This window comes from Ranitomeya variabilis, chromosome 1, assembly GCF_051348905.1.
Source record: "Ranitomeya variabilis isolate aRanVar5 chromosome 1, aRanVar5.hap1, whole genome shotgun sequence".
NCBI lineage: Eukaryota > Metazoa > Chordata > Amphibia > Anura > Dendrobatidae > Ranitomeya > Ranitomeya variabilis.
This window is the reverse complement of record NC_135232.1, coordinates 548,455,857-548,483,784: the sequence shown is the minus strand read 5'-3', so window position 1 is coordinate 548,483,784 and position 27,928 is coordinate 548,455,857. Positions and strand designations below refer to the sequence as shown.

Here is a 27,928-nt window from a genome sequence, read left to right as displayed (position 1 = left end):
CTATCACGGTTCAACCCCTCAGGGTGTCTGGGATGCAGTTACTGACAGCTCGGCCGTCCATCTGGTATAGGGGTGTGCTGAAGCTGTCAATACTGTGATTGACAGCTTGGCCATCCAATCTGGTACAGGGGCATGCTGAGCTATTAGTGTGTTGGTTGACAGCTCGACTATCCAATCTGAGACTGTGAGGCATCAGCTGTCTAATGTGTTCATTATTCCACTTAATGGCCATGTTTCTTAACTATGCTGAGTTTCCCAGAACACTGCCAGAGGTACATTGATTTTGTGAGGTTTGTGCTGTGCTCCCTGTGCCTTGAGTTCTATATGTTTGATCTGCTGCCTGACCTTGGACTTTGTTCTGACTACCCGTCTGTTTAACTCCTTCAGCTCTGATCCGTTATCCTCCCGGTACTCTGACATTGGAACGTTACCTGACTACGCTGGCTTTTGTTTCTTCCTTCTGTTTATGACATACTCTCCTGGCTTCTGACCTTTGACTCCTTGACCACTCTGACTCACGGCTTGGCCGTGAGAAGTGACTAGCACCACATTACGTCTGGCCCCTACGTTTTTCTTTTTTTTTGCCAGTATGGATCCTGTTCACACGCTTTGTGAAAAAGTGGCGAATTTGATGCAGAGGACTCCGGATCTGGCGAAGGATTGCTAGAGTCTGGAGTTATCACAATATCAGTTGCAGGGTCAGATGAATAATTTGATGAAGACCTCCCATAGCCCCCCACTGCCGGCAGTGGCTGTGACATCAGTACCCTCTGATGTTCAGTTGGTTTCTCCCGAACCTGTCATATCCCTCCCTGATACATTTTCGGGAGAGAAATACCAGTTTAGGGTATTCAGAGAGAGCTGTAAGTAATTTTTTACCCTGCGCCCCTGGTCATTAGGGGAGGAGTTCCAGAGGGTGGGAATAATCATGTTCCTACTGCGAGGGGGTCCTCAGACCTGGGCATTTTCTTTGTCCCCACAAGCCCCAGAGCTGTTTTCTGTTGATGTTTTTTTTTGACAGTTTAGGTCTGATATATGACGAACCTGACAGAATCCAGGTCGCTGAGGCTAAGATCATGAACCTTGCACAGGGGGGTCACACAGCTGAGTACTATGGTACTGAGTTCCTTCAGTGGTCCACCGAAGTTCTATGGAACGATGCTGCTCTCAGGAGCAGTTCCAAAGAGGCCTTTCCCAGACACTCAAGGATGCTCTGGTCCTCCATGAAGCCCCTTGTTCTCTGATTGAGGCCATCACTCAGGCCATACGAATGGACCGCAGAATCCGTGTTAGACATGCTGAACAGAAGGCCACATGTTATACTTCCCTGGAGCAGGTCCATTTACTCGAGGTTAGAGTTGCCAGTCTTCGTGTTGCGGAGAGAAGACGTAGACAAGATTTCGGACTCTGTCTATACTGTGGTCTCTCTGGACATTTTGTTAAGCATTGCCCAACTCATCCTCAAGCCACTAAACCACTGGGAGAACATCTGAGTCTGGGTGATGACCGAGGAGGTCACCCAGACTCCCAGGTACCTTTTTCTTCCTCTGACAAAAGTACTGATTAATACGATGATTTCCTTCGACAGCAAGGTGTTATCAACATTGGCATTCATTGACTGTGGGTCTGCTGCTTACTTTATTGATTTGGGACTGGTTCTGAAGTTAGGGTTAGGGATAGTTAGTTTAGAAAGACTCATTCAAATCATCGCCCTTGACAAGACACTGTTAGCTCACAATTTGGTCAAGAGAGCAATGGTGGATTTCACTCTCCAAGTGGGAGCATTCCACTCTGAATCCATCTCCTGTTATGTTTTGGATAATTTACCTGCTGGATTGGTACTGGTGTTTCCACGGTTGCAGATTCACAATGCTGTTATTGATTGGTGTTAGAAGTAGATTGTGATATGGAGCCCCAATTTGTTACAAGAAATGCCTAAAAAATGGACAAATATGTTCCACTAGTCTGGAGGGTCTTCCGGAGTACCTGAAAGACTTCGGAGATGTGTTCTCGGAAAAAAAGGTGGAGATCCCTGACCTACATAATCAGCTTCTGGGGGCCAGGATGTTTTCTAAACTAGATTTTAGAGGGGCTTACAATTTGATACACATCCTGAAGGGTGATGAGTGGAAAACAGTGTTTTTAACATCTGAGGGTCTGTTTGAAAACCTTGTCATGCCTTTCGGATTATCTAATGCACCTGCTGTGTTTAAAAATTTTATGAATTACATGTTCTCTGATTGAATTGGAAGATTTGTTGTAATATACCTTGATGACATTTTCATTTTCTCGCCAGACTTGGACACTCACCAGTGTGTGTGGTGTTACAGAGACTAAGGGAAATGTGTTTTTTTCTGTTCAGGAAATCTCTTCCTTGGGGTTTATCTTGTCAGCAGAAGGGTTTAAGATGGACCCTGGGACGGTGCAGCTCATAATTGATTGGGTTCAACCTCGTGATCTTAAGGCTATGTGCACACGTAGGTCGGGTTCTCTGCGGGTTCTCCCGCAGGGGATTTGATAAATCTGCAGGGCAAAACCGCTGCGGTTATCCCTGCAGATTTATCGTGGTTTGTTTTGCGATTTCCGCTGCGGGTTTACTCCTATACTATTGATGCTGCATATGCAGCAATATGCAGCATCAATAGTAATGTTAAAAATAATTAAAAAAATGGTTTATACTCACCCTCTGACGTCCCGATCTCCTCGGCGCTGCACGCGGCGGTCTGGTTCCAAAGATGCTGTGCGAGAAGGACCTTCGTGACGTCACGGTCATGTGACCGCGACGTCACGGTCATGTGACTGCGACGTCACTACAGGTCCTGCTCGCACAGCAACCCTGCGACCGCACGGCCGCGTGCAGCGCTGAGAGGTGAGTATATCATTATTTTTAATTTTAATTCTTTTTTTTTACACAAATATGGTTCCCAGGGCCTGGAGGAGAGTCTCCTCTCCTCCACCCCGGGTACCATCTGCACATGATCCGCTTACTTCCCGCATCGTGGGCACAGCCCCATGCGGGAAGTTAGCGGATCAATGCATTCCTATGTGTGCAGAATCGCAGCGATTCTGCACAAAGAAGTGACATGCTGCGGAATGTAAACCGCTGCGTTTCTGCTCGGTTTTTCCCGCAGCATGTGCACAGCGGATTGCGGTTTCCATAGGGTTTACATGTAAATGTAAACGCAATGGAAACTGCTGCGGACCCGCAGCTGCAGAAACGCTGCGGATCCGTGGTAAAACCCGCAAAGTGTGAACATGGCCTAAGGCTTTGCAGTGTTTTCTGGAATTCACCAACTATTACAGAAAATTTATCAAGGGGTTTTCACAAATTGCTCAACCACTTACTGACCTTACACGTAAGGGGGCGAATCTCAAGGTTTGGTCGCTGGGTACTATCAGGGCTTTTGAAAGATTAAAAGTGTGTTTCATGTTTGCACCCATTCTGATCCAACCTGATCTCCAAGAACCGTTCATTGTGGAGGTGGATGCTTCGGAGATCGGAGTGGGGGGCAGTCTTATCGCAGGGGCCCAAGAGTCTGACTAACCTGCATTCATGTGCTTTTCTTTCTAAAAATATTTTCACCGGCAGAGAGAAATTATGATGTTAGGAATCGGGAGTTACTTGCTGTCAAATTGGCCTTTGAGGAATCGAGGCATTTTTTGGAGTGGGCGGTTCATCCAGTTACGGTGATCACGGATCACAAGAATTTTTGCTTACATTGAATCGGCTAAAAGGTTAACTCCTAGACCGGCCAGATGGTCCTTGTTTTTCTCTTGATTTAATTTCTCTACTACATTCAGGCCAGGGTCTAAGTATGTGAAAGCTGACGCCTTATCTCGTAGTCTAGATTTCATTTCTCCTCCAGAATCTCCATCCTCCATTATTCTTCAGGGTACTGTGGTGTCTATGGTAAGCTCAGAGCTGGAAGAAGAGATTCGTAAAGCCCAGTTGTTGGCTCCTTCTACTTCCCCAGGGTCCAAATTATTTGTGCCCGAGTACCTAAGATTGTGGGGTGTTACAGGAATTTCATGATTCTGTTTTAAGTGGTCATCCTGAGGTTACTGCCACAAGGAAAGCCATCGCTAGACTTTTTTTGTAGCCATCCATGCATAAGGATATTAAGGATTTTGTATCTGCTTGTGAAGTCTGTGCATGCGCCAAAGTCAGTCATAGCCGGCCGGCTGGGGAATTGGCTCCATTGCTTATTCCAGAAAGACCAAGGACTCATTTGTCCATGGATTTAATTACCGATTTGCCTCTATCTGATGTGAAGACTGCTATTTGGGTGGTAGTTGATCGATTCAGCAAACAAGCTCATTTTGTTCCTTTGTCAGGATTACCTAATGCAGAGACACTCTCCAGGTTGTTCACCTCTCATATTGTAAGATTACATGGGATCGTTCTGAACATTGTGTCTGATAGGGAAGTACTATTTGTGTCTACATTTTGGAGAGCTTTTTGCAATAAACTAGGTATTGACTTGCAATTTCATCTGCTTATCTCCCTGAAATCAATGGTGAATCCCAGCCCCGCAGTGTCTTCGGATTTATTCACATTGCGGGGCTGGGATTCACAGGCAGGGCGTCCGCACAGGCGCAGGCAGCTAGACTGCATATGAGGACAGACGGGCAGCGCTCACTGCGCCTGCCCAAGGCAGGAGAAAAGAGCGCAGGCGCCGGCTCATTTCAAAACAGCGGTGAGGAGGCGGCGCCCGGCGCCAAGAAGATTCGAGTGATGGCTGTGTGGCGTCTGCAGCAGGGGGGAAAGGCCTGCCTCCTTGACTGAAGAAAAGGTATTTAAGACAAATTACAAAACTGATTATTTCGGCAGTTACAGCACCCAGAACTAAAAGAGCAACCTTGTCAGAATGCAGCATTACTGCTGCATTCTGACAAGGTGGCTCTTTTAGTTAAAAACGCCTGGGGGGGGGGGTGACAGGTTCCCTTTAAAGTGCCGTCGGCAAAGTTGGCTCCAAAGTTTATTGGTCCATATGAGATCCTAGAGGTGGTCAATCCTGCGGCATTTAGGTTAAAGCTTCCTCCATCCCTTTGCATTCCTAACATATTCCATAAATCCCTATTAAAAGAGTATATCCCTTCTGCATTGTCTGCCTCATCACTGCCTCCTCCGATTTCTGTAGACGGTGGCCTGGAATATGAGTTTCAGAGGGTTGTGGATTCTCGGAGGGTCCGTAATTCCCTTCAGTACCTCATCCACTGGAGAGGATAAGGCCTAGAGGAGAGATTATGGGTCAATGCTCGAGATGTGAAGGCCAATCGGTTAGTCAGAGTCTTCCATTTAAAATTTCCTTAGAAGCCTGGGGGTCATGAGGCCCCCCCTAGAAGAGGGGGTATTGTCACGGTTCCACCCCTCAGGGTGTCTGGGATCAGGGCCGTATTTAGAGTTTCTGCTGCCATAGGCACTTTTAGTGCTGCCTCCCCCATTGGTGAGTATGACACTATCAGCAGTGACTTTGGCAAAAATCGCTGATGTGAAAGTAGCCTTTTGCAGCAGATCCGACAGTTTTTCCGCATCTGCCGCGTAACAGGTCACTTACGGCAACAGTGCGTTCGGCCTCATTCATTTCCTATGGGACTTGCAGACACATGCGGCACTTGCGGTTTTGCCGCGATCCGGCAAATGCGGTACTTGCAGCAATGGAAAAAAAATGCTGCTAGCAGTGTTTTTTTTTGTCTCAATGCAAGTGCAAAACCGCAAGTGCCGCACCACATGTCCGCAAGTAGCCATCACTGCCTGTCCCTGCACCTTGCTAGCTCATCCCTAACCATTCCTCCCAGACCTAAAACTACACTATAAAGCTTTAGAAAAACAATTAACTGACATATTCCTATGATAATGAGGGCTCCAGGCTACGGCGTAGACTGGGATGGGCAGTCTCCGGGTCCCCATTCTCTCTGTATGCACACCCTCAGTCCCTGTGCACAGACATCCCTCCACCGGACCCAGTAATCACCGCTCACAGTAGCATACCGGCAGAGGTGTATCTAGGTTTTCTGGCACTCGGGGCAAGAATTCATTTTGGCCTACCCCCCGCCAAGGACATATGCGATTTGCACACTCAGTCATGTACCCACGAGCTGCTCTCCCTAACGCTCTCAATATTCAGTGAAAAACTGAGAGAAGCAGGAAGCAGGAAGGTCACAGGACCACAAGTATGAAAATCACATATGAGTGAAGTGTCCATGTGATGACTGCTGGAACCTGCATTGCTGAATCCTGACATTGCAGCTTCTGAATTCTCACAACTAATGCACTGCACACTTTTAGGATTCTCCCTTGCCGGTGGACAGTCATGTCAGCACAAGTATGCGATTTGTATACTTCTGACCACATTCCGACTAGACATGCCCGGCCTCACTCAGTTCATTTTCATTGAGTGAGGCCACACATGTCTAGTCACTGCATGACTGCATGAATGTAAATCGCCAGCACGATAGAATCCTGACAGTGTGCAGTGCGCACTGTGAGAATTCAGAAGTCTGCAGTCAGAAAAAATGACTGCAGACTCATCACAAACCTGGACATTCCCTTTAATGCTCCTAACAAATAAAAACATGAGAGTTAGTTTAACAAATAAAAACATGAGAGTTAGTTAGCATCACAAATAACATTTATATCCAGGTACCTTATAGGTGACGTCGTCTCTGGAGTCGTTCTCCTTCTTTTCTTCATCTTGTCCAGACTCCATGATGAGTTTTCTCATCCACAGCCGTCTCTGCAGACTTCCATCTTCTCTGCTCTTTTGCAGAATATCTCCACATGATGCCCTTAAAGATACAAGTGTCATTATAATGCTCCTGAATAAAAAAATTGCCCCTCACTATATTGTCTGCACAAAATATGACCCCCACACTGTCCCTCTTATGGTACATGCTCTTCACACTGACCTTTCCTTCCCATACCGGCCCCATCTTCACACTGTCCTCTCACACTGTGTCCCCCCTATAGGGCCCAGTATTTATACTGTACTATCTCATCACACTCCCCCTCCTTGGTATACTGTCCCCTCCTGGCGGTGCCCTTACACTGTTCCCCATGCTACGTCCCCACTACTCAGTTTCTATTCTGTGCCCACTCACTTTTCTACCCCCATACTGTCTCCTCACATTATTCCCCTCCCTCCTCATACTGTCTCCTCTCACATCCCCCCCTGTTCACCATACTGTCTCCTCATATATTTACCCCCTCGCTATCTATACTGCCTGCTCACCTGACTCCCCATTCTGTGTCTGCACACATCCCATCACCCTCACTCCTCGTACTCTGTCCACATACAGTTCCCCATACTGTCTGCACCCATCCCCCATACTGTTTCCTCATATAAGCCCAACATTCCCCCATACTGTTTCCTCATACATGCCTCCATTCCCGATTACTGTTTCCTCATACATGCCCCCCATTCCCCATACTATTTCCTCATACATGCCCCTCATTCCCCCATACTGGTTCCTCATACATGCCGCCCATTGTCCAGTACTGTTTCCTCATACATGCCCCCCATTCCCCAGTACTGTTTCCTCATACATGCCCCTCATTCCTCCGTACTATTTCCTCATACATGCCCCTCATTCCCCCGTACTGTTTCCTCATACATGCCCCCATTCCCCCGTACTGTTTCCTCATACATGCCCCACATTCCCCCGTACTGTTTCCTCATACATGCCCCCCATTCCCCCGTACTGATTCCTCATACATGCCCCCCATTCCCCATAATGGTTCCTCATACATGCCACCCATTGTCCAGTACTGTTTCCTCTTACATGCCCCCCATTCCCCAGTACTGTTTCCTCATACATGCCCCTCATTCCCCCGTACTCTATCCTCATACATGCCCTTCATTCCCCCATACTGTTTTCTCATACATGCCCCCATTCCCCCGTACTGTTTCCTCATACATGCCCCCCATTCCCCCGTACTGTTTCATCATACATGCCCCCTATTCCCCCGTACTGATTCCTCATACATGCCCCCCATTCACCTGTACTGTTTCCCCATCTCCCCCTTTGCTCTTCATTTTGTGTCCTCAAATCTCCCCCACACATTAAATCCCCCCATCTCCACTCCAATTCTCCCCACACATAAAAAATCTCCCAATCCCCACTCCAATTCTCCCCACACATAAATCTACCCATCCCCACTCCAATTGTCCCCCCCCTGTGCACTTAATCTTCGGTGTCTTCTGCTCCACTGGTGCACTTACTACCAGTGTTCGCCTCTGCAGCGCGAGTGAGCGACGTCAGCAGCTTGATCACATGATCTGATCACGCTGCACACGTCACTCTGACCCGGCCGTCAGAGCCTCAGTTGTACTCACTTCTGTAAGATGCGAGCACAATTGATCCCTGGGCAGGGGCAGTCACTGATAGCTTGGGGCCCCTGTGCAAGAACTGTGTCTGGGCCCCTCCTCGTTTTATGGCAACAAAGCTACATGTATATATAAAAGATATATATATATATATATATATATATATATATATATATATAGCCACACACACATACATGTGTATATATTACATACCGTATATACTCGAGTATAAGCCGACCCAAGAATAAGCCGAGGCACCTAATTTTGCCACGAAAAACATGGTAAGCTTATTGACTAGAGTATAAGCCGGGTATGTAATGCCCCTCATTCCTATCCCGGTATGTGTGGTTCCCCCATCCTGTCCTGCTCTGTGTGGCTCCCTCTGTTGTATGCATGGCTCTGCTCCCCCCTCCCATCTTGTATGCATAGCTCCCCCGGGTCCCATCTTGTATGCATGGTTCTGCTCCCCCGTCCCATCTTGTATGCATGGCTCTGCTCCCCCCGTCCCATCTTGTATGCATGGCTCTGCTCCCCCCGTCCCATCTTGTATGCATGGCTCTGCTCCCCCCATCCCATCTTGTATGCATGGCTCTGCTCCCCCCGTCCTATCTTGTATGTATGGCTCTGCTCCCCCTGTTATGATCCTAGTGGCTTAGGATCACAAATCTAACCAGCTAAGTAGAAGAAAATAGGACGAGCTCTGGGGATGTGGTAACTGGACTGACCGCAAACCTGATCCTAACCGCACACACTATAGGTAGCCGTGGAACGTTTCCTGAAATCCTAGACGTCTCTTCACGGCCTGAGAAACTGACTACCCCTAAAGAGAAAGTAAAGACCTCACTTGCCTCAGAGAAATAACCCCAGAGATATAGAAGCCCCCCACAAATAATAACGGTGAGTTAAGAGGAAAAGACAAACGCAGAGATGAAACAGGTTAAGCAAATGAGGCCCGCTAACGCTAGATAGCAGAAAATAGCAAGGGATCTGTGCGGTCAGTAAAAAACCCTATGCAAAAATATCCACGCAGAGAATGCGAGAACCCCCACACCAACTAACGATGTGGGGGGAGCAACTCAGCACCCCAGAGCACCAGCAAGCAGGGAAATCACATATTAGCAAGCTGGACAAAACTCATCATATACTAGGAAACATCTTGAACACAGATGAGCAAAAATAAGCAAACAAAACTTAGCTTCTCTTGGAGAGACTGATAACGGATGTAGACAGGAGCAATCAGAATAGCACTGAATACAACGACAACAGGCAAGGAATGAAGGACCAGGTGGATTAAATAGGAAACCTAACTAGCAGATGACGAGACAGCTGATCCCAGCCAGAAACCTGCAAAATAACAAAAAGAACCACCAGGGGGAGCCCAAAGAGAGAACTCACACAGTACCACTCACGACCACAGGAGGGAGCCCGGAAACAGAGTTCACAACATCCCCCGTCCCATCTTGTATGCATGGCTCTGCTCCCCCCGTCCCATCTTGTATGCATGGCTCTGCTCCCCCGCTACCATCTTGAATGCATGGCTCTGCCCCTCTCGTCCCATCCTGTATGTATGGCTCTGCTCACCCCCCCCGTCCCATCGGGTATGCATGGCTCTGCTCCCCCCCGTCCCATCTTGTATGCATGGCTCTGCTCCCCTCGTCCCATCTTCTATGTATGGCTCTGCTCCTCTGGTGCCATCTTGTATGCACGGCCCTGCCCCCCCATCCCATATGCATGGCTCTGCTCCCTCCCGGCCCATCTTGTATGCATGGCTCTGCTCCCCCCGTCCCATCTTGTATGCATGGCTCTGCTCCCCCTGTCCCATCTTGTATGCATGGCTTTGCTCCCCCAGTCCCATCTTGCATGCATGGCTCTGCTCCCCCCATTCCATCTTATATGTAGGACTCCCCCATCCATCCCCCGCATCCTCTGCTGTCCTCCCCCCATCCTCCCTTGTCATACTCACCTTTCTCCTCGGCGCCGAAAGTCCCTGCATCTCTGTCCTGGCGCAGCAGCTTCTTCCTGTGTGAGTGGTCACGTGGTACTGCTCATTAAGGTCATGAATATGCATCCATATTCATGACCTTAATGAGCGGTACCATGTGACCTCTCACACAGGAAGAAGCTGCAGCGCCGGGACAGAGATGCAGGGACTTTCGGCGCCGAGGAGAAAGGTGAGTATGATGTCTGCAAGGAAGGAGGCGGGCAGGTGGGAGGTGGGTGGTCAGGCGGTAACCCCAGACTTAAAAAAAAAAAAGCAACTTGCTCAGGTGCCACCCCCCTGCATCCTGGCGCCCTAGGCACATGCACTCAAGTGCCTAGAGGCAAATACGGCCCTGTCTGGGATGCAGTTACTGACAGCTCGGCAATCCAATCTGGTATAGGGGTGTGCTGAAGCTGTCAGTACTGTGATTGACAGCTTGGCCATCCAATCTGGTAGAGGGGCATGCTGAGCTATCACTGTGTTGAATGACAGCTTGACTATCCAATCTGAGACTGTGAGGCACCCCAGGACAGTCAGAAGACTCAACCTGACCCGAGGAAAAACGAGGATGAAAACCAGAATTACAAAAAAAAGGCGAAACCAAAGTAGCCGAACTAGCCCGATTATTAAGGGCAAACTCGGCCAATGGCAAAAAAGTCACCCAATCATCCTGGTCAGCAGAAACAAAACATCTCAAATAAGTTTCCAAGGTCTGGTTAGTTCGCTCGGTTTGGCCATTCGTCTGAGGATGGAAGGCCGACGAAAAAGACAAATCAATGCCCATCTTAGCACAAAAGGACCGCCAAAATCTGGACACAAACTGGGATCCTCTATCAGACACAATGTTTTCAGGAATGCCGTGCAGACGAACCACTGTTGTGATCCGCTTTTTGGGCTCCCCTAGTGGTGGCTGGTGGTACTGGAGACTTGTGTGTTCTTTTCTGCCTCAGCTCACCTGCTTCCATCAGTTTTGGGAGTTCCCTATTTAGCCTTGCTCTCCAGTCACTTCCTTGCCGGCCATCATTGTAACCTGAGTCTTTCAGTTGCATGTTCCTGCTACCAGTCTGCTGATCAGCTAAGTGGACTCTTGTCCTTTTTGTTTTGTATTTTTTGTCCAGTTTACAGTTTGTCATTCCTGTTACTGGAAGCTCTTGTGGACTGAAATTGCCACTTCTGTGTCATGAGTTGACACAGGAGTCTTAAAGTAATTTCAGGATGGGTTTTTGAAAGGGTTTTTCAGCTGACCGTGAAGTCCTCTTTTGTATCCTTCCTCTATCTAGTAAGTGGACCTCGCTTTGCTAAATCTACCTTCATACTGTGTATGTCTTTTCCTCTGAACTCACCGTTAATATATGTGGGGGCTACTATCATCTTTGGGGAATTTCACTAGAGGTAAGCCAGGTCTGTTCCTTCCTCTTCCAGGCGTAGTTAGTTCTCCGGCTGGCGCATGGCATCTAGGCAGCCGTAGGAATGCTTCCTGGCTACTGTTAGTTGTGTGGTAGATTTAGGTCACGGTCAGCTTGAGTTTCCATCACCCGAGGGCTAGTCTGTTATTTTGTGTTTCTGATGTTCCCATTCCATTGGGGAATCATGACAAACCACATTCTGAAAAAATAACGGAACCAAATCGGAGGAAGAAGACAACTTAGGCAAGGGCACCAAATGGACCATTTTAGAAAAACGATCACAAACCACCCAGATGACAGACATTCTCTGAGAGACCGGAAGATCCGAAATAAAATCCATGGAAATATGCGTCCAAGGCCTCTTAGGAACCGGCAAAGGCAAAAGCAAACCACTGGCACGAGAACAGCAAGGCTTAGCCCGAGCACAAATCCCACAGGACTGCACAAAGGAACGCACATCCCGCGACAAGGAAGGCCACCAGAAGGATCTAGCCACCAAATCTCTGGTACCAAAAATCCCAGGATGACCCGCCAACACTGAAGAATGGACCTCGGAAATAACTCTGCTGGTCCATCTATCTGGGACAAACAGTCTCTCTGATGGACAACGGTCAGGTCTATCCGCCTGAAATTCCTGTAATACCCGTCGCAAATCTGGGGAAATGGCAGACAAAATTACCCCCTCTTTGAGGATACCAACCGGCTCAGAAACTCCAGGGGAGTCAGGCACAAAACTCCTAGAAAGAGCATCAGCCTTCACGTTCTTTGAACCAGGAAGGTACGAGACCACGAAATCGAAACGTGAGAAAAACAACGACCAACGAGCCTGTCTAGGATTCAACCGCTTGGCCGACTCAAGATAAATCAAATTTTTATGATCAGTCAAGACCACCACACAATGCTTAGCTCCCTCTAGCCAGTGTCGCCACTCCTCAAATGCCCACTTGATTGCCAACAACTCCCGATTACCAACATCATAATTTCGCTCAGCCGGCGAAAATTTTCTTGAAAAGAAGGCACATGGCTTCATCACAGAGCAATCAGAGCTTCTCTGTGACAAAACAGCCCCTGCTCCAATTTCAGAAGCATCAACCTCGACCTGGAAGGGAAGAGAGACATCTGGCTGACATAAAACTGGAGCCGAAGAAAACCGGCGCTTCAGCTCCTGAAAGGCCTCAACGGCCGCAGGAGACCAGTTAGTCACATCAGAACCCTTCTTGGTCAAATCCGTCAAAGGTTTAACCACACCAGAAAAATTAGCAATGAAGCGACGGTAAAAATTAGCAAAACCCAAGAACTTCTGAAGACTCTTAACCGATGTAGGTTGAGTCCAATCATGAATAGCCTGGACCTTGACTGGGTCCATCTCAATAGAAGAAGGAGAAAAAATAAAGCCCAAAAAGGAAACTTTCTGGACTCCGAAGAGACATTTGGAACCCTTCACAAATAAGGCATTGGCACGCAGGACCTGAAATACCATCCTGACCTGCTTCACATGGGATTCCCAATCATCTGAAAAGACCAAAATATCATCCAGATACACAATCATAAATTTATCCAGATATTCTCGGAAGATATCGTGCATGAAGGACTGAAACACAGAAGGGGCATTAGAAAGTCCAAAAGGCATCACCAAGTACTCAAAATGGCCTTCGGGCGTATTAAATGCTGTTTTCCATTCATCGCCCTGTTTTATACGCACAAGATTATACGCACCGCGAAGATCTATCTTGGTGAACCAACTAGACCCCCTAATCCGAGCAAACAGATCAGACAACAATGGCAAGGGATACTGGAATTTGACCGTGATTTTATTTAGAAGGCGATAATCTATACAGGGTCTCAACGAACCATCCTTCTTTGCCACAAAAAAGAATCCCGCACCAAGAGGGGACAAGGAGGGGCGAATATGTCCCTTCTCCAAAGACTCTTTTACATAGCTCCGCATAGCGGCATGCTCTGGTACAGACAAATTAAACAGTCGTCCCTTAGGGAACTTACTACCAGGAATCAAATTTATAGCACAATCACAATCCCTATGAGGAGGTAGGGCACTGGATTTGGGCTCATCAAATACATCCTGGTAGTCCGACAAAAACTCAGGGACTTCAGAAGGAGTAGAGGAAGCAATTGATACCAAGGGAGCATCGCCATGAATTCCCTGGCAACCTCAACTCAACACAGACATAGCTTTCCAATCCAGAACTGGATTATGAGCCTGCAACCATGGCAGACCCAACACGACAACGTCATGCAAATTATATAACACAAGAAAGCGAATCACCTCCTGATGTGCAGGAGTCATACACATGGTCACTTGAGTCCAGTATTGAGGTTTATTCTTGGCCAATGGTGTAGCATCAATTCCCTTCAATGGAATAGGGAACTGTAATGGCTCAAGGATAAAACCACAGCGCTTGGCAAATGACAAATCCATCAGATTCAGGGCGGCACCTGAATCTACAAAAGCCATAACTGAGTAGGATGACAGAGAGCAAATCAAAGTAACAGACAAAATGAATTTAGGCTGTACAGTACCAATGGTGACAGATCTAGCGACGTTTTTTGTGCGCTTAGAGCATGCTGAGATAACATGAGCTGAATCACCACAGTAAAAGCACAACCCATTCTGACGTCTATGATTTTGCCGTTCAATTCTGGTCAGAATCCTATCACATTGCATAGACTCAGGTTTCTGTTCAGAAAACACCGCCAGATGGTGCGCAGGTTTGCGCTCCCGCAAACGCCGATCAATCTGAATGGCCAAAGCCATTGACTCATTCAGACTCGCAGGCGTGGGGAACCCCACCATAACATTCTTAATGGCTTCAGAAAGACCTTCTCTGAAATTTGCAGCCATGGCACACTCATTCCATTGAGTAAGCACCGACCATTTCCGAAATTTTTGACAATACACCTCAGCTTCATCCTGACCCTGAGAGAGAGCCAGCAAGGCCTTTTCTGCCTGGTTCTCAAGATTAGGTTCCTCATAAAGCAATCCAAGCGCCAGAAAAAACGCATCCACATTCAGCAATGCAGGATCTCCTGGCGCCAGGGAGAAAGCCCAATCTTGAGGGTCGCCACGTAACAGGGAGATAACAATTCTAACTTGCTGAGCTGAATCACCAGAGGAACGAGGTCTCAAAGAAAGAAATAATTTACAATTATTCTTAAAATTCAGAAACCTAGATCTATCTCCAGAAAAAAACTCAGGAATAGGTACTTTTGGCTCAGACATAGGACTGTGAACAACAAAATCCTGAATGCTTTGCACCCTTGCAGCAAGATGATCCACACTAGAAGTCAGACTCTGAATATCCATGTCTGCAGCTGAACTCAAAGCCACCCAGAGATTAAGGGGAGGAGAGAAGCAGGACACACTGCAGAGCAGAAAAAAAAAAATTGAACTCAGGATTTCTCTTATCCCACTTTTGCGATGCATTTAACACTTTTGGACTGTTGTACTGTTATGATCCTAGTGGCTTAGGATCACAAATCTAACCAGCTAAGTAGAAGAAAATAGGACGAGCTCTGGGGATGTGGTAACTGGACTGACCGCAAACCTGATCCTAACCGCACACACTATAGGTAGCCGTGGAACGTTTCCTGAAATCCTAGACGTCTCTTCACGGCCTGAGAAACTGACTACCCCTAAAGAGAAAGTAAAGACCTCACTTGCCTCAGAGAAATAACCCCAGAGATATAGAAGCCCCCACAAATAATAACGGTGAGTTAAGAGGAAAAGACAAACGCAGAGATGAAACAGGTTAAGCAAATGAGGCCCGCTAACGCTAGATAGCAGAAAATAGCAAGGGATCTGTGCGGTCAGTAAAAAACCCTATGCAAAAATATCCACGCAGAGAATGCGAGAACCCCCACACCAACTAACGATGTGGGGGGAGCAACTCAGCACCCCAGAGCACCAGCAAGCAGGGAAATCACATATTAGCAAGCTGGACAAAACTCATCATATACTAGGAAACATCTTGAACACAGATGAGCAAAAATAAGCAAACAAAACTTAGCTTCTCTTGGAGAGACTGATAACGGATGTAGACAGGGGCAATCAGAATAGCACTGAATACAACGACAACAGGCAAGGAATGAAGGACCAGGTGGATTAAATAGGAAACCTAACTAGCAGATGATGAGACAGCTGATCCCAGCCAGAAACCTGCAAAATAACAAAAAGAGCCACCAGGGGGAGCCCAAAGAGAGAACTCACACAGTACCACTCACGACCACAGGAGGGAGCCCGGAAACAGAGTTCACAACATCCCCCGTCCCATCTTGTATGCATGGCTCTGCTCCCCCCGTCCCATCTTGTATGCATGGCTCTGCTCCCCCGCTACCATCTTGAATGCATGGCTCTGCCCCTCTCGTCCCATCCTGTATGTATGGCTCTGCTCACCCCCCCCGTCCCATCGGGTATGCATGGCTCTGCTCCCCCCCGTCCCATCTTGTATGCATGGCTCTGCTCCCCTCGTCCCATCTTCTATGTATGGCTCTGCTCCTCTGGTGCCATCTTGTATGCACGGCCCTGCCCCCCCATCCCATATGCATGGCTCTGCTCCCTCCCGGCCCATCTTGTATGCATGGCTCTGCTCCCCCCGTCCCATCTTGTATGCATGGCTCTGCTCCCCCTGTCCCATCTTGTATGCATGGCTTTGCTTCCCCAGTCCCATCTTGCATGCATGGCTCTGCTCCCCCCATTCCATCTTATATGTAGGACTCCCCCATCCATCCCCCGCATCCTCTGCTGTCCTCCCCCCATCCTCCCTTGTCATACTCACCTTTCTCCTCGGCGCCGAAAGTCCCTGCATCTCTGTCCTGGCGCAGCAGCTTCTTCCTGTGTGAGTGGTCACGTGGTACTGCTCATTAAGGTCATGAATATGCATCCATATTCATGACCTTAATGAGCGGTACCATGTGACCTCTCACACAGGAAGAAGCTGCAGCGCCGGGACAGAGATGCAGGGACTTTCGGCGCCGAGGAGAAAGGTGAGTATGATGTCTGCAAGGAAGGAGGCGGGCAGGTGGGAGGTGGGTGGTCAGGCGGTAACCCCAGACTTAAAAAAAAAAAAGCAACTTGCTCAGGTGCCACCCCCCTGCATCCTGGCGCCCTAGGCACATGCACTCAAGTGCCTAGAGGCAAATACGGCCCTGTCTGGGATGCAGTTACTGACAGCTCGGCAATCCAATCTGGTATAGGGGTGTGCTGAAGCTGTCAGTACTGTGATTGACAGCTTGGCCATCCAATCTGGTAGAGGGGCATGCTGAGCTATCACTGTGTTGAATGACAGCTTGACTATCCAATCTGAGACTGTGAGGCATCAGCTGTCTCATGTGTTCATTATTCCACTTAATGGCCATGCTTCTCAACTGAGCTCAGTTTCCTAGAACACTGCCAGACGTACATTCATCTTGTGAGGTTTGTGCTGTCCTCTCTGTGCCTTGAGTTCTATATGTTTGATCTGTTGCCTGACCTTGGGCTTTGTTCTGACTTCCCACCAGTTTAACCCCTTCAGCTCTGATCCGTTATCCTCCCGGTACTCTGACCTCGGAACGTTACCTGACTACGCTTTTGTCTCTTCCTTCTGTTTATGACATACCCTCCTGGCTTCTGACCTTGGACTCCTTGGCAGCTCTGACTCACAACTCGGCCATGAGAAGCGACTAGCTTTGCAATTACTATGTAATATTCTCATTATAGGATTACCGGGGAGCACTAGATTTCCATCCTTTATTTTAGATGTATGAGATTAGCTGGGATCACTAAATTACAATGTTGTATTCTCATGTATAGGATTACCGAGGAACACTAGATTTCCATCTTGTAATCTAGATGTATGAGATTAGCTTGGATCACTTGATTACCAAGTAATAATTTCATGCATAGGATTACCGGGGATCACTAGATTTCCATGTTGTATTCTAGATGTATGAGATTAACTGGGATCACTATATATTACAATGTCGTATTTTCACACGCCCCCCGAAGAAGCAGGGCAAAATGTGCGCTTCGGGGCCCGGAGATAGAATCTCTCGTACACTCTTTGAAACAGTGGCTGTACTTTTTTGAGGTATATCAATCCTGACATGAGCGATTTTCATTATAAAATGCTTAATGCTAACAGATCCTGAATATTCAATAGACCTTCAGATATGTACTGTGAATGAGGTAGTTATCTGCTTCATAGTGTTGGTAGTTAGTTAGACACCACCATGTGGCCAATTTTGAATACTATATCTCAATTGAGCATGAACCAGTGATTTGATTTGCCACTTTAGCTATTAGTCTCTGATATTGGTTGGACCTTACTGGTTATTGTGTGCACATATATCTTCTCAAAGAGCTTGTTTACAGACCTGTTTTTTTAGTTACCAACAGCCTTAAAGGCTAATGTTTTAGCGGGTGTGCAAAAATTTGTGATTATATATATATTTACATATGCACTGACATTTAAACCACATTGATATCCTTGCTGCTCTCTAATATATATATATATATATATATATATATATATATATATATATATATATATATATATATATATATATATATATATATATATATATATATGTGTGTGTGTGTTTTCTAGCTCCCTATTTTTTTCTTTACATCTTTTTCCTGTTTTTTTACCTTATCATTTTAAATTCTTGTAATACTACAAATTATACATATTATTCAATTTTATTTTGTCACTCCTAATTTTTGCACATAGGCACCTAAAATGTTAGATTCCTTTGGCAAATCATTGTGTTTATATAATGTTGTACTCTCGTGTCAATGATTACCGGGGTTCACTAGATTTCACTGTTGTATTCTAGATGTATGAGATTACCTGGAATCCCTAGATTACTATGTAATATTCACATGATCCCCTATACTATGTAATATGTATAGGATTCCGGGAGATCACTAGATTTATATGTTGTATTCTAGATGTATGTGATAGGCTGGGATTACTTTGTAATATTCTCATGTATAGGATTACAGGAGATCACTAGATTTCCATGTTGTATTCTAGATATGAGATTAGCTGGGATCACTAGATTACTTTGTAAAATTATCATGTATAGGATTACAGGGCATCACTAGATTTCCATCTTGTATACTAGATGTATGAGATTAGCTGGGATTACTATGTAATGTTCTTATGTATAGGATTACTGGATATCATTAGATTTCCATGTTGTATTCTAGATGTATGGGATTAGCTTGGATCACTAGATTACTTTGTAATATTCTCATGTATAGGATTACAGGAGATCACTAGATTTCCATGTTGTATTCTAGATATATGATTAGCTGGGATCACTAGATTACTTTGTAATATTCTCATATATAGGATTACAGGGGATCACTAGATTTCCATGATGCATTCTAGATAGGAGATTAGCTGGGATCACTATATTACTATGTAATATTCTCATATATGGGATTATCGGGGATCACTAGATTTCCATGTTGCATACTAGATGTTTGAGACTGGCTGGGATCACTAGATTACAATGTCGTATTCTCATGTATAGGATTGCCGGGGATCAGTAGATTTCCATGTTGTATTCTAGATGAATGAGATTAGCTGGAATTACTAGATTACTATGTAATATTCTCATGTACAGGATTACCGGGGATCAATAGATTTTGATGTCGTATTCTGGATGTATGACATTTCCTTGGATCACTAGTTTACTATGCAATATTCTGATGTATAGGATTATCGTGGGGATCACTAGATTTCCATGCTGTATTCTGGATTATGAGATTAGTTGGGTATACTAGATTATTATGTAATAGTCTCATGTATAGTATAACCGGGGGATCACTAGATTTCCATGTTGTTCTAGATGTATGAGATTTGCTGGAATCACTAGATTACTATGTAATATTCCTATGTATAGGAATACCGGGGATCACTAGATTTCCAACTTGTATTCTAGATCTATGAGATTAGCTTGGATCACTTGATTACTATGTAACATTCTCATGTATAGGATTACAGGGGATCACTATATTTACATCTTGTATTCTAGATGTATGAGATTAGCTGGGATCACTAGATTACAATGTCGTATTCTCATGTACAGAATTACCAGGGTTCACTAGATTTCCATGTTGTATTCTCGATGTATGAGATTAGCTGGGATCACTAGATTACAATGTTGTATTCTCATGTATAGGATTACCGGGGTTCACTAGGTATCTATGTTGTTCTCTAGATGTATGAGACTGGCTGGGATCACTAGATTACAATGTCATATTCTCATGTATAGAATTACAGGGAATAACTAGATTTCCATGTTGCATTCTAGCTGTATGAGATTAGCTTGGATCAATAGATCACTATGTAATATTCTGAGTATAGGATTACCGGGGATTACTATATTTCCATGTTGTATTTTAGATGTATAAGATTAGCTGGGATCACTAGATTACAATGTCGTATTCTCATGTATAGGATTACCGGGGATCAGTAGATTTCCAGGTTGTATTCTAGATGTATGAGATTAGCTGGGATTACTATGCAATAGTCTCATGTATAGGATTACCAGGGGATCACTAGATTTCCATGTTGTATTCTAGATGTATGAGATGTATGAGATGAGCTGGGATCACTAGATTACTATGTAATATTCTCATGTATTGGATTACTGGGGATCACTAGATTTCCATCTTGTATTCTAGATATATGAGATTAGCCGGGACCACTAGATTACTATGTAATATTCTCATGTATTGGATTACTGGGGATCACTAGATTTCCATGTTGTATTCTAGATGTATTAGATTAGCTGGGATTACTATTTAATATTCTCATGTATACGATAACCGTGATTACTAGATTTCCATGTTGTATTCTAGATATCTGAGATTAGCTGGGACCACTAGATTACTTTATAATATTCTCATGTATAGGATTACAGGGGATCACTAGATTTCCATGTTGTATTCTAGATATATGAGATTAGCTGGGACCACTAGATTACTATGTAATATTCTCATGTATTGGATTACTGGGGATCACTAGATTTCCATCTTGTATTCTAGATGTATGAGATTAGCTGGGATTACTATTTAATATTCTCATGTATACGATTTCCAGGATCACTAGATTTCCATGTTGTATTCTAGATATCTGAGATTAGCTGGGACCACTAGATTATTTTGTAATGTCCTCATGTATAGGATTACAGGGGATCACTAGATTTCCATGTTGTATTCTAGATGTAGGAGATTAGCTGAGATCACTAGATTACCATGTAGTATTCTCATGTATAGGATTATCGGTTATCACTAGATTTCCATGTTGTATTCTAGATGTCTTAGATAAGAAGGGATCACTAGATCACTGTTTCGTGCTATGATTGATTTCATGTTGTATTCCAGATTTATGAGATTAGCTTGGATCACTAGATTAGATTACTATGTAATATTGTCATGTATAGGATTACTGGGGATCACTACATTTCCATGTTGTATTCCACATGTATGAGATTAGCTAGGATCATGAGATTACAATGTTGTATTCTGATGTATAGGATTAGCCGGATTGTCGGTTGGTTTTCAGTGTGAGATCCGTTGTGAGATCAAAGAGCAGCAACTGACGAATACATTGATCACTGGGATCTTCCCTAGATCTGTGTCTGTGTAGGAGATAGATATATACAGAGGAATATATGGATATGACAGGACACACACGGGGAGTACGTGGACTCACAGCATGGCAGGCGAGGGCTCTGCAGGGATGTGCCTACCCCTGGATAGTACCACAGACAACACTAAACACTATGCCCCGTGCGCCTAGTTTCATTTACCCACCTGAACCCTCAGTACGGCCGGTTGGCATCTTTTGGTCGCTTTAGTTGTACTTTGAGCCTCTTCATGCCAATCTGGAAACCGTTCATGGCCTGAATGGCAGCCTGGGCGCTGCCGGGATTGTCAAAACTTACAAAGCCTGCAAGTGAGAAAGAGGAGATGAGGTGAGACTCCTTAGCAGCGCAGGACTGGGCACTGCCCACATCTTTGGGCCATCATGGACTTACCAAAACACTTGCTCTGGTTGGTAGCTCTGTCTACAAACACTTTGGCGGAGATAACATTTCCGAATGGTAGAAACATCTGTAAAATCTCCGAATCTGTGAACTCTTGGGGCAGGTGGTAGATGAATATGTTGCAACCCTCTGGACCTGGCACAGACACACGGTGGTTACTCCATGGACGGGCACAACCATCTAGGTGGTGCCGTGCTGGGCGGATGCCACTTACCCTCTCTCTGTTGCTGCTGCTGCGGAGGCTGCTGTGGTAACAGGGGCGGAGGCTGCGTAAATGCCGGGCTCACCAAACCATAGGCCGTAGGGTAGGCCGCTGCGTACGGACACAGACCAGAGAGGTAAGGACACCAGAGACTTGAACCCCACCACAATGTCCCAACCTGACCACATCCCTCGCCCACCTGTATAATGCTGCATGCCCGCGTAGGCTTGCTGGAGGGGGTCTAGCTGAGTCACCGGACTCTGAGCTGGAGGTAAAGGAAGGTGTGAACAGTTTCTGTGCGAGGGTCCGAGTCCTGAGAATCAGAAGTCGCAATACAATACATACCAGTATTACCTGGGTAGGGGTGCAGGCCGTTGGTGTAAATGGCCTCCGAGCTCGGCTGCACGCTGCTTTGAGAGGGCACCGCACTGTACCCATTAACCCCGAGTGTGGCGGGGATGGCAGATACTGGAGTGGCAGCAAGTGTCGGGGGTGTACTGGTACCTGCAGAGACCACAACAGTAACAGGATGAGGCCTGGTCTCTCTGCCCGCTTCATCAACCCCGGTGACACAACAAGCCAGTAATAATTCACCATGATGACGGCACATGACAAATCAATGCGGAAACCTGATAGCCTGCCCGCCGGATAGTGACCGGCCCTGCCCAGTCTTGATTGTGTCTTACCTGATGACGACGTGATGGGCGTGATGGGAGTAATGGGTGTGGCTATGATTCCATTGGGGTTGATTGTTGCCATTTGCTGCATCTGGACAGCGGCCATGGTTGCCATGGGGTTGAGGTAAGCACTGTGTGCGGCCACCAAAGCGGCCTGCTGCTGCATAAGCTGGAGGGGCACAAGAACAGAAATGGTGTGACACAAGGTGAAGAAACAACAGCGGACCACGAGAGACAGTGGCGTCACTCGACATGTGGCACGACAAGTACGGCGATGTCTAATGACACCCGACACGGCTTAGGACGGTGATGTCTAATGACACAAGGCACGGCTGAGGATGACAACATCAAACAACACATGGAATTACAAGAATGGCGATGTATAATGATACCCAGCACGGCTGAGGACGACTATTTCACACAATACATGGCAAGAAAAAGACAGTGATGTCTAATGACACTCGGCAAACCTGAGGACAATGATGTCTAATGAAACCCGGCACGGTTGAGGACAACGATGTCGCACGACACGTGGCACAAGGACGGCGATGTCTAATGACACTTGGCACACCTGAGGTCAACGATGTCACATGATAAATGGCACACCAACGACGGCGATGTCTAATGACACCCGGCACGCCTGAGGACAAAGACGTCGCATTTCATGTGGCACAACAAGGATGGCGATGTCTAATGACACCCGGCACGGCTGAGGACGACGACATTACAAGACACCTGGACGACGTCACACGACAAGGACAATGATGTCTAATAACACCAGGCACGGCTGAGGATGATGACGTCACATGACACGTGGCACGACAAGGACGGTGATGTCTAATGACACCCGGCATGGCTGAGGACTGCGATGTCACATGACACGTGGCACGACAAGGACGGCAATGTCTAATGACACACGGCACGGCTGAGGACGAAGATATCACAAGACACTGGGCACGGCTGAGGACGACCACATTACATGACACCTGGACGTCATCACACGACAAAGACGGCGATGTCTAATGACACCAGGCATGGCTGAGGATGATGACGTCACACGACACGTGGCACGACAAGGACGGCGATGTCTAATGACACACGGCATGGCTGAGAACGACAATGTCACACGCCGCGTGGCACAACAAGGATGGCAATGTCTAATGACATTCGTCGCGGCTGAGGACGATGGTGTCACATGACACAACAAGGACGGCGATATCTAATGACACCCGGAATGGCTGAGAACGACAATGTCACACGCCGCATGGCACAACAAGGATGGCGATGTCTAATGACATTCGTCACGGCTGAGAACGACGAGGTCACACGACACATGGCACGACAAGGACGGCGATGTCTAATAACACCTGGCACACCTGAGGACAAAGATGTCTTATGAAACCTGGCACGGTTGGGGATAATGATGTCACACGACACGTGGCACGACAAGTACGGCGATGTCTAATGACACCCGACACGGCTTAGGACGGTGATGTCTAATGACACCAGGCACGGCTGAGGATGACAACATCAAACAACACATGGAATTACAAGAATGGCGATGTATAATGATACCCAGCACGGCTGAGGACGACTATTTCACACAATACATGGCAAGAAAAAGACAGTGATGTCTAATGACACTCAGCAAACCTGAGGACAATGATGTCTAATGAAACCCGGCACGGTTGAGGACAACGATGTCGCACGACACGTGGCACAAGGACTGCGATGTCTAATGACACTTGGCACACCCGAGGTCAACGATGTCACATGATAAATGGCACACCAACGACGGCGATGTCTAATGACACCCGGCACGCCTGAGGACAAAGACGTCGCATTTCATGTGGCACAACAAGGATGGCGATGTCTAATGACACCCGGCACGGCTGAGGACGACGACATTACAAGACACCTGGACGACGTCACACGACAAGGACAATGATGTCTAATAACACCAGGCACGGCTGAGGATGATGACGTCACATGACACGTGGCACGACAAGGACGGTGATGTCTAATGACACCCGGCATGGCTGAGGACTGCGATGTCACATGACACGTGGCACGACAAGGACGGCAATGTCTAATGACACACGGCACGGCTGAGGACGAAGATATCACAAGACACTGGGCACGGCTGAGGACGACCACATTACATGACACCTGGACGTCATCACACGACAAAGACGGCGATGTCTAATGACACCAGGCATGGCTGAGGATGATGACGTCACACGACACGTGGCACGACAAGGACGGCGATGTCTAATGACACACGGCATGGCTGAGAACGACAATGTCACACGCCGCGTGGCACAACAAGGATGGCAATGTCTAATGACATTCGTCGCGGCTGAGGACGATGGTGTCACATGACACAACAAGGACGGCGATATCTAATGACACCCGGAATGGCTGAGAACGACAATGTCACACGCCGCATGGCACAACAAGGATGGCGATGTCTAATGACATTCGTCACGGCTGAGAACGACGAGGTCACACGACACATGGCACGACAAGTACGGCGATGTCTAATAACACCTGGCACACCTGAGGACAAAGATGTCTTATGAAACCTGGCACGGTTGGGGATAATGATGTCACACGACACGTGGCACGACAAGGACAGCGATTGTCTAATGACACCCGTCACACATAAGGACAACGACGTCACATGATAAATGACACGACAAGGATGGCGATGTCTAATGACAACATGCATGGCAGAGGACAGCGATATCTAATGACACCTGGCACGGCTGAGGACGACGGTGTCACACGACACTGTGCACGACAAGGACGGCGATGTCTAATGACACCTGTCACGGCTGACGACGACGGTGTCACATGACACTTGGCACGACAAGGACGGCGATGTCTAATAACACCTGGCACAACTGAGGACAAAGATGTCTTATGAAACCTGGCTCGGTTGGGGATGACGATGTCACACGACATGTGGCACGACAAGAACGGCGCTGTCCAGGCATGGCTGAGGACGAAGACTTCACAAGACACCAGGCACGGCTGAGGACAACATTACACAACACCTGGACGACGTCACACGACAAGGATGGTGAAGTCCAATGACACTCGTCGCGGCTGAGGACGACGGTGTCACATGACACAACAAGGACGGCGATGTCTAATGACACCCGCGGCATGGCTGAGAATGGCGATGTCTAATGACAACAGACACGGCTGAGGACGACAATGTCACACGACACGTGAAACGACTGAAATCAATGTCTATTGACACCCGGCATGGCTGAGGACGGCGATGTCTAATGACACCGGCACACCTGAGGACAACAACGTCACATGACATGTGGCACAACAAGGATGGCGATGTCTAATGACACCCGGCACGGCTGAGGATGACGACATTACACAACACCTGGCATGGCTGAGGACTACGACATCACACGACAAGGACGTCAATGTCTAATGACACCCGGTACGGCTCAGGACAATGACATTACACAACAACTTGCATGGCTGAGGACGATGACGTCATATGACAAGGATGTCGATGTCTAATGACACCCGGCACGGCTGACGATGATGACATCATATGACACGTGGCACGACAAGAACGGCGATGTCTAAAGGCACCCGACACGGCTGAGGACGGCGATTTCACACGACACGTGGCACGACAATGACGGTGATATTTAATTACACCCGGCAAGGCTGAGGACAGAGATGTCTAATGACACCCAGCACGGCTGAGGACGACGGCATCACATGACACTTGGCACGATTAGGAGGCGATGTCTAATGACACCCGGCACGGATGAGGACGACAATGTCGAATGACACCCAGCAAAGCTGAGGATGACGACGTCATGGCATGTGGAATGGCAAGAAAGGTGATGTCTAATGGCACACGGCACGGCTGAGGATGACGGCATTACACGACACCCGGCATGGCTGAGGACGACGACGTCACACAACACGAGAACGACGGCGATGTCTAATTACACCCACCACAGCTGAGGACGACGATGTCTAATGACACTCGGCATGGCTGAGGATGACGACGTCACACGACATGTGGCACGACAAGAACGGCGATGTTCAATGACACCGGCACGGCTGAGGATGACGATATCACATGACAAAGAGGTGATGTCTAATGACACCAGTCATGGCTGAGGACAGTGATGACACTCGGGACGGTTGAGGACGATGTCACATGACACAGGGCACGACAAGGACTGCGATATCTAATGACACCCGCACACCTGAGGACAACGACGTCACATAATACATAGCAAGACAAGGACAGCGATGAGTAATGACACCCGGCATGCCTGAGGACAATGATATCACATGACATGTGGCACAACAAGGACGGTGATGTCTAATGACACCCGGCACACATAAGGACAATAACGTCACATGACATGTGGCACGACAGGACTGGCGATGTCTAATGACACCGGGCATGGCTGAGGATGACGATGTCTAATGACACGCAGCACAGCTGAGGATAATGACGTCACGACACGTGGCACGACAAGAACGGCAATGTCTAATGACACCCAGCATAGCTGAGGATGACGATGTCACACGACACGTGACACAACAAGGACGGCGATGTCTAATGACACCCGGCACGCCTGAAGACAATGATGTCACATGACGTGGCACAACAAGAATGGCGATGTCTAATGCATGGCTGAGGACAACAATGTCACACGACACATGGCACGACAAGGAAAGCGACGTCTAATGACACCCGGCATGGTTGAGGACAACGACGTCACACCACACATGGCACGACAAGGACAGCAATGTCTAAGGACACCCGGCACATCTGAGGACAACGATGTCTAATGACACTTGGCATGGCTGAGGATGACAACGTCAAACGACACGTGGCACAACAAGAACGGCGATGTCTAATGACACCCGGCACGGCTAAGGCCGACGATGTCACACGACACGTGGCACGACAAGGACGGCGATATCTAGTGACACTTGTCGCAGCAGAGGACGACGATTTCACACGACACGTGACAAGATAAGGACGGCGATGTCTAATGACACTCGGCATGGCTCAGGACAATGACATCACACATCATGTGGCACAACAAGGACGGCGATGTTTAATGACACCGGGCACAGCTGAGGACAACGATGTCACATGACACATTTTACGACAAGGAGGCAATATCTAATGACACTCGTCACGGCTGAGGACGATGTCTAATGTAACATGGCACGTCTGAGGACGACGATGTCACATGACACGTGGCACG

General features: G+C 47.2%; 1 protein-coding gene across 7 annotated transcripts in view; it reads right to left on the bottom strand.

The window, feature by feature from the left end:
• Positions 1–27,928, bottom strand: part of CELF3 (CUGBP Elav-like family member 3) — a 326,284-nt gene that overhangs the window by 9,025 nt on the left and 289,331 nt on the right. For 4 of the 7 annotated variants that reach the window (XR_013213675.1, XM_077255252.1, XM_077255225.1 and 1 more), the window contains 6 exons: positions 22,662–22,821; positions 22,321–22,479; positions 22,175–22,240; positions 21,988–22,086; positions 21,765–21,908; positions 21,541–21,676 (listed from right to left, as the gene is read on the bottom strand). Coding sequence is in view for 5 of the 7 variants with exons in the window: in XM_077255252.1 (XP_077111367.1) it covers positions 21,549–21,676; positions 21,765–21,908; positions 21,988–22,086; positions 22,175–22,240; positions 22,321–22,479; positions 22,662–22,821 (756 nt within the window). In the remaining 2 variants the exon portion in view is untranslated. Of the gene's footprint in view, positions 1–18,355; positions 20,830–20,923; positions 21,677–21,764; positions 21,909–21,987; positions 22,087–22,174; positions 22,241–22,320; positions 22,480–22,661; positions 22,822–27,928 lie in introns of those variants that run through there. The other 3 variants (XM_077255244.1, XM_077255262.1, XR_013213676.1) reach the window with 2 other exon arrangements.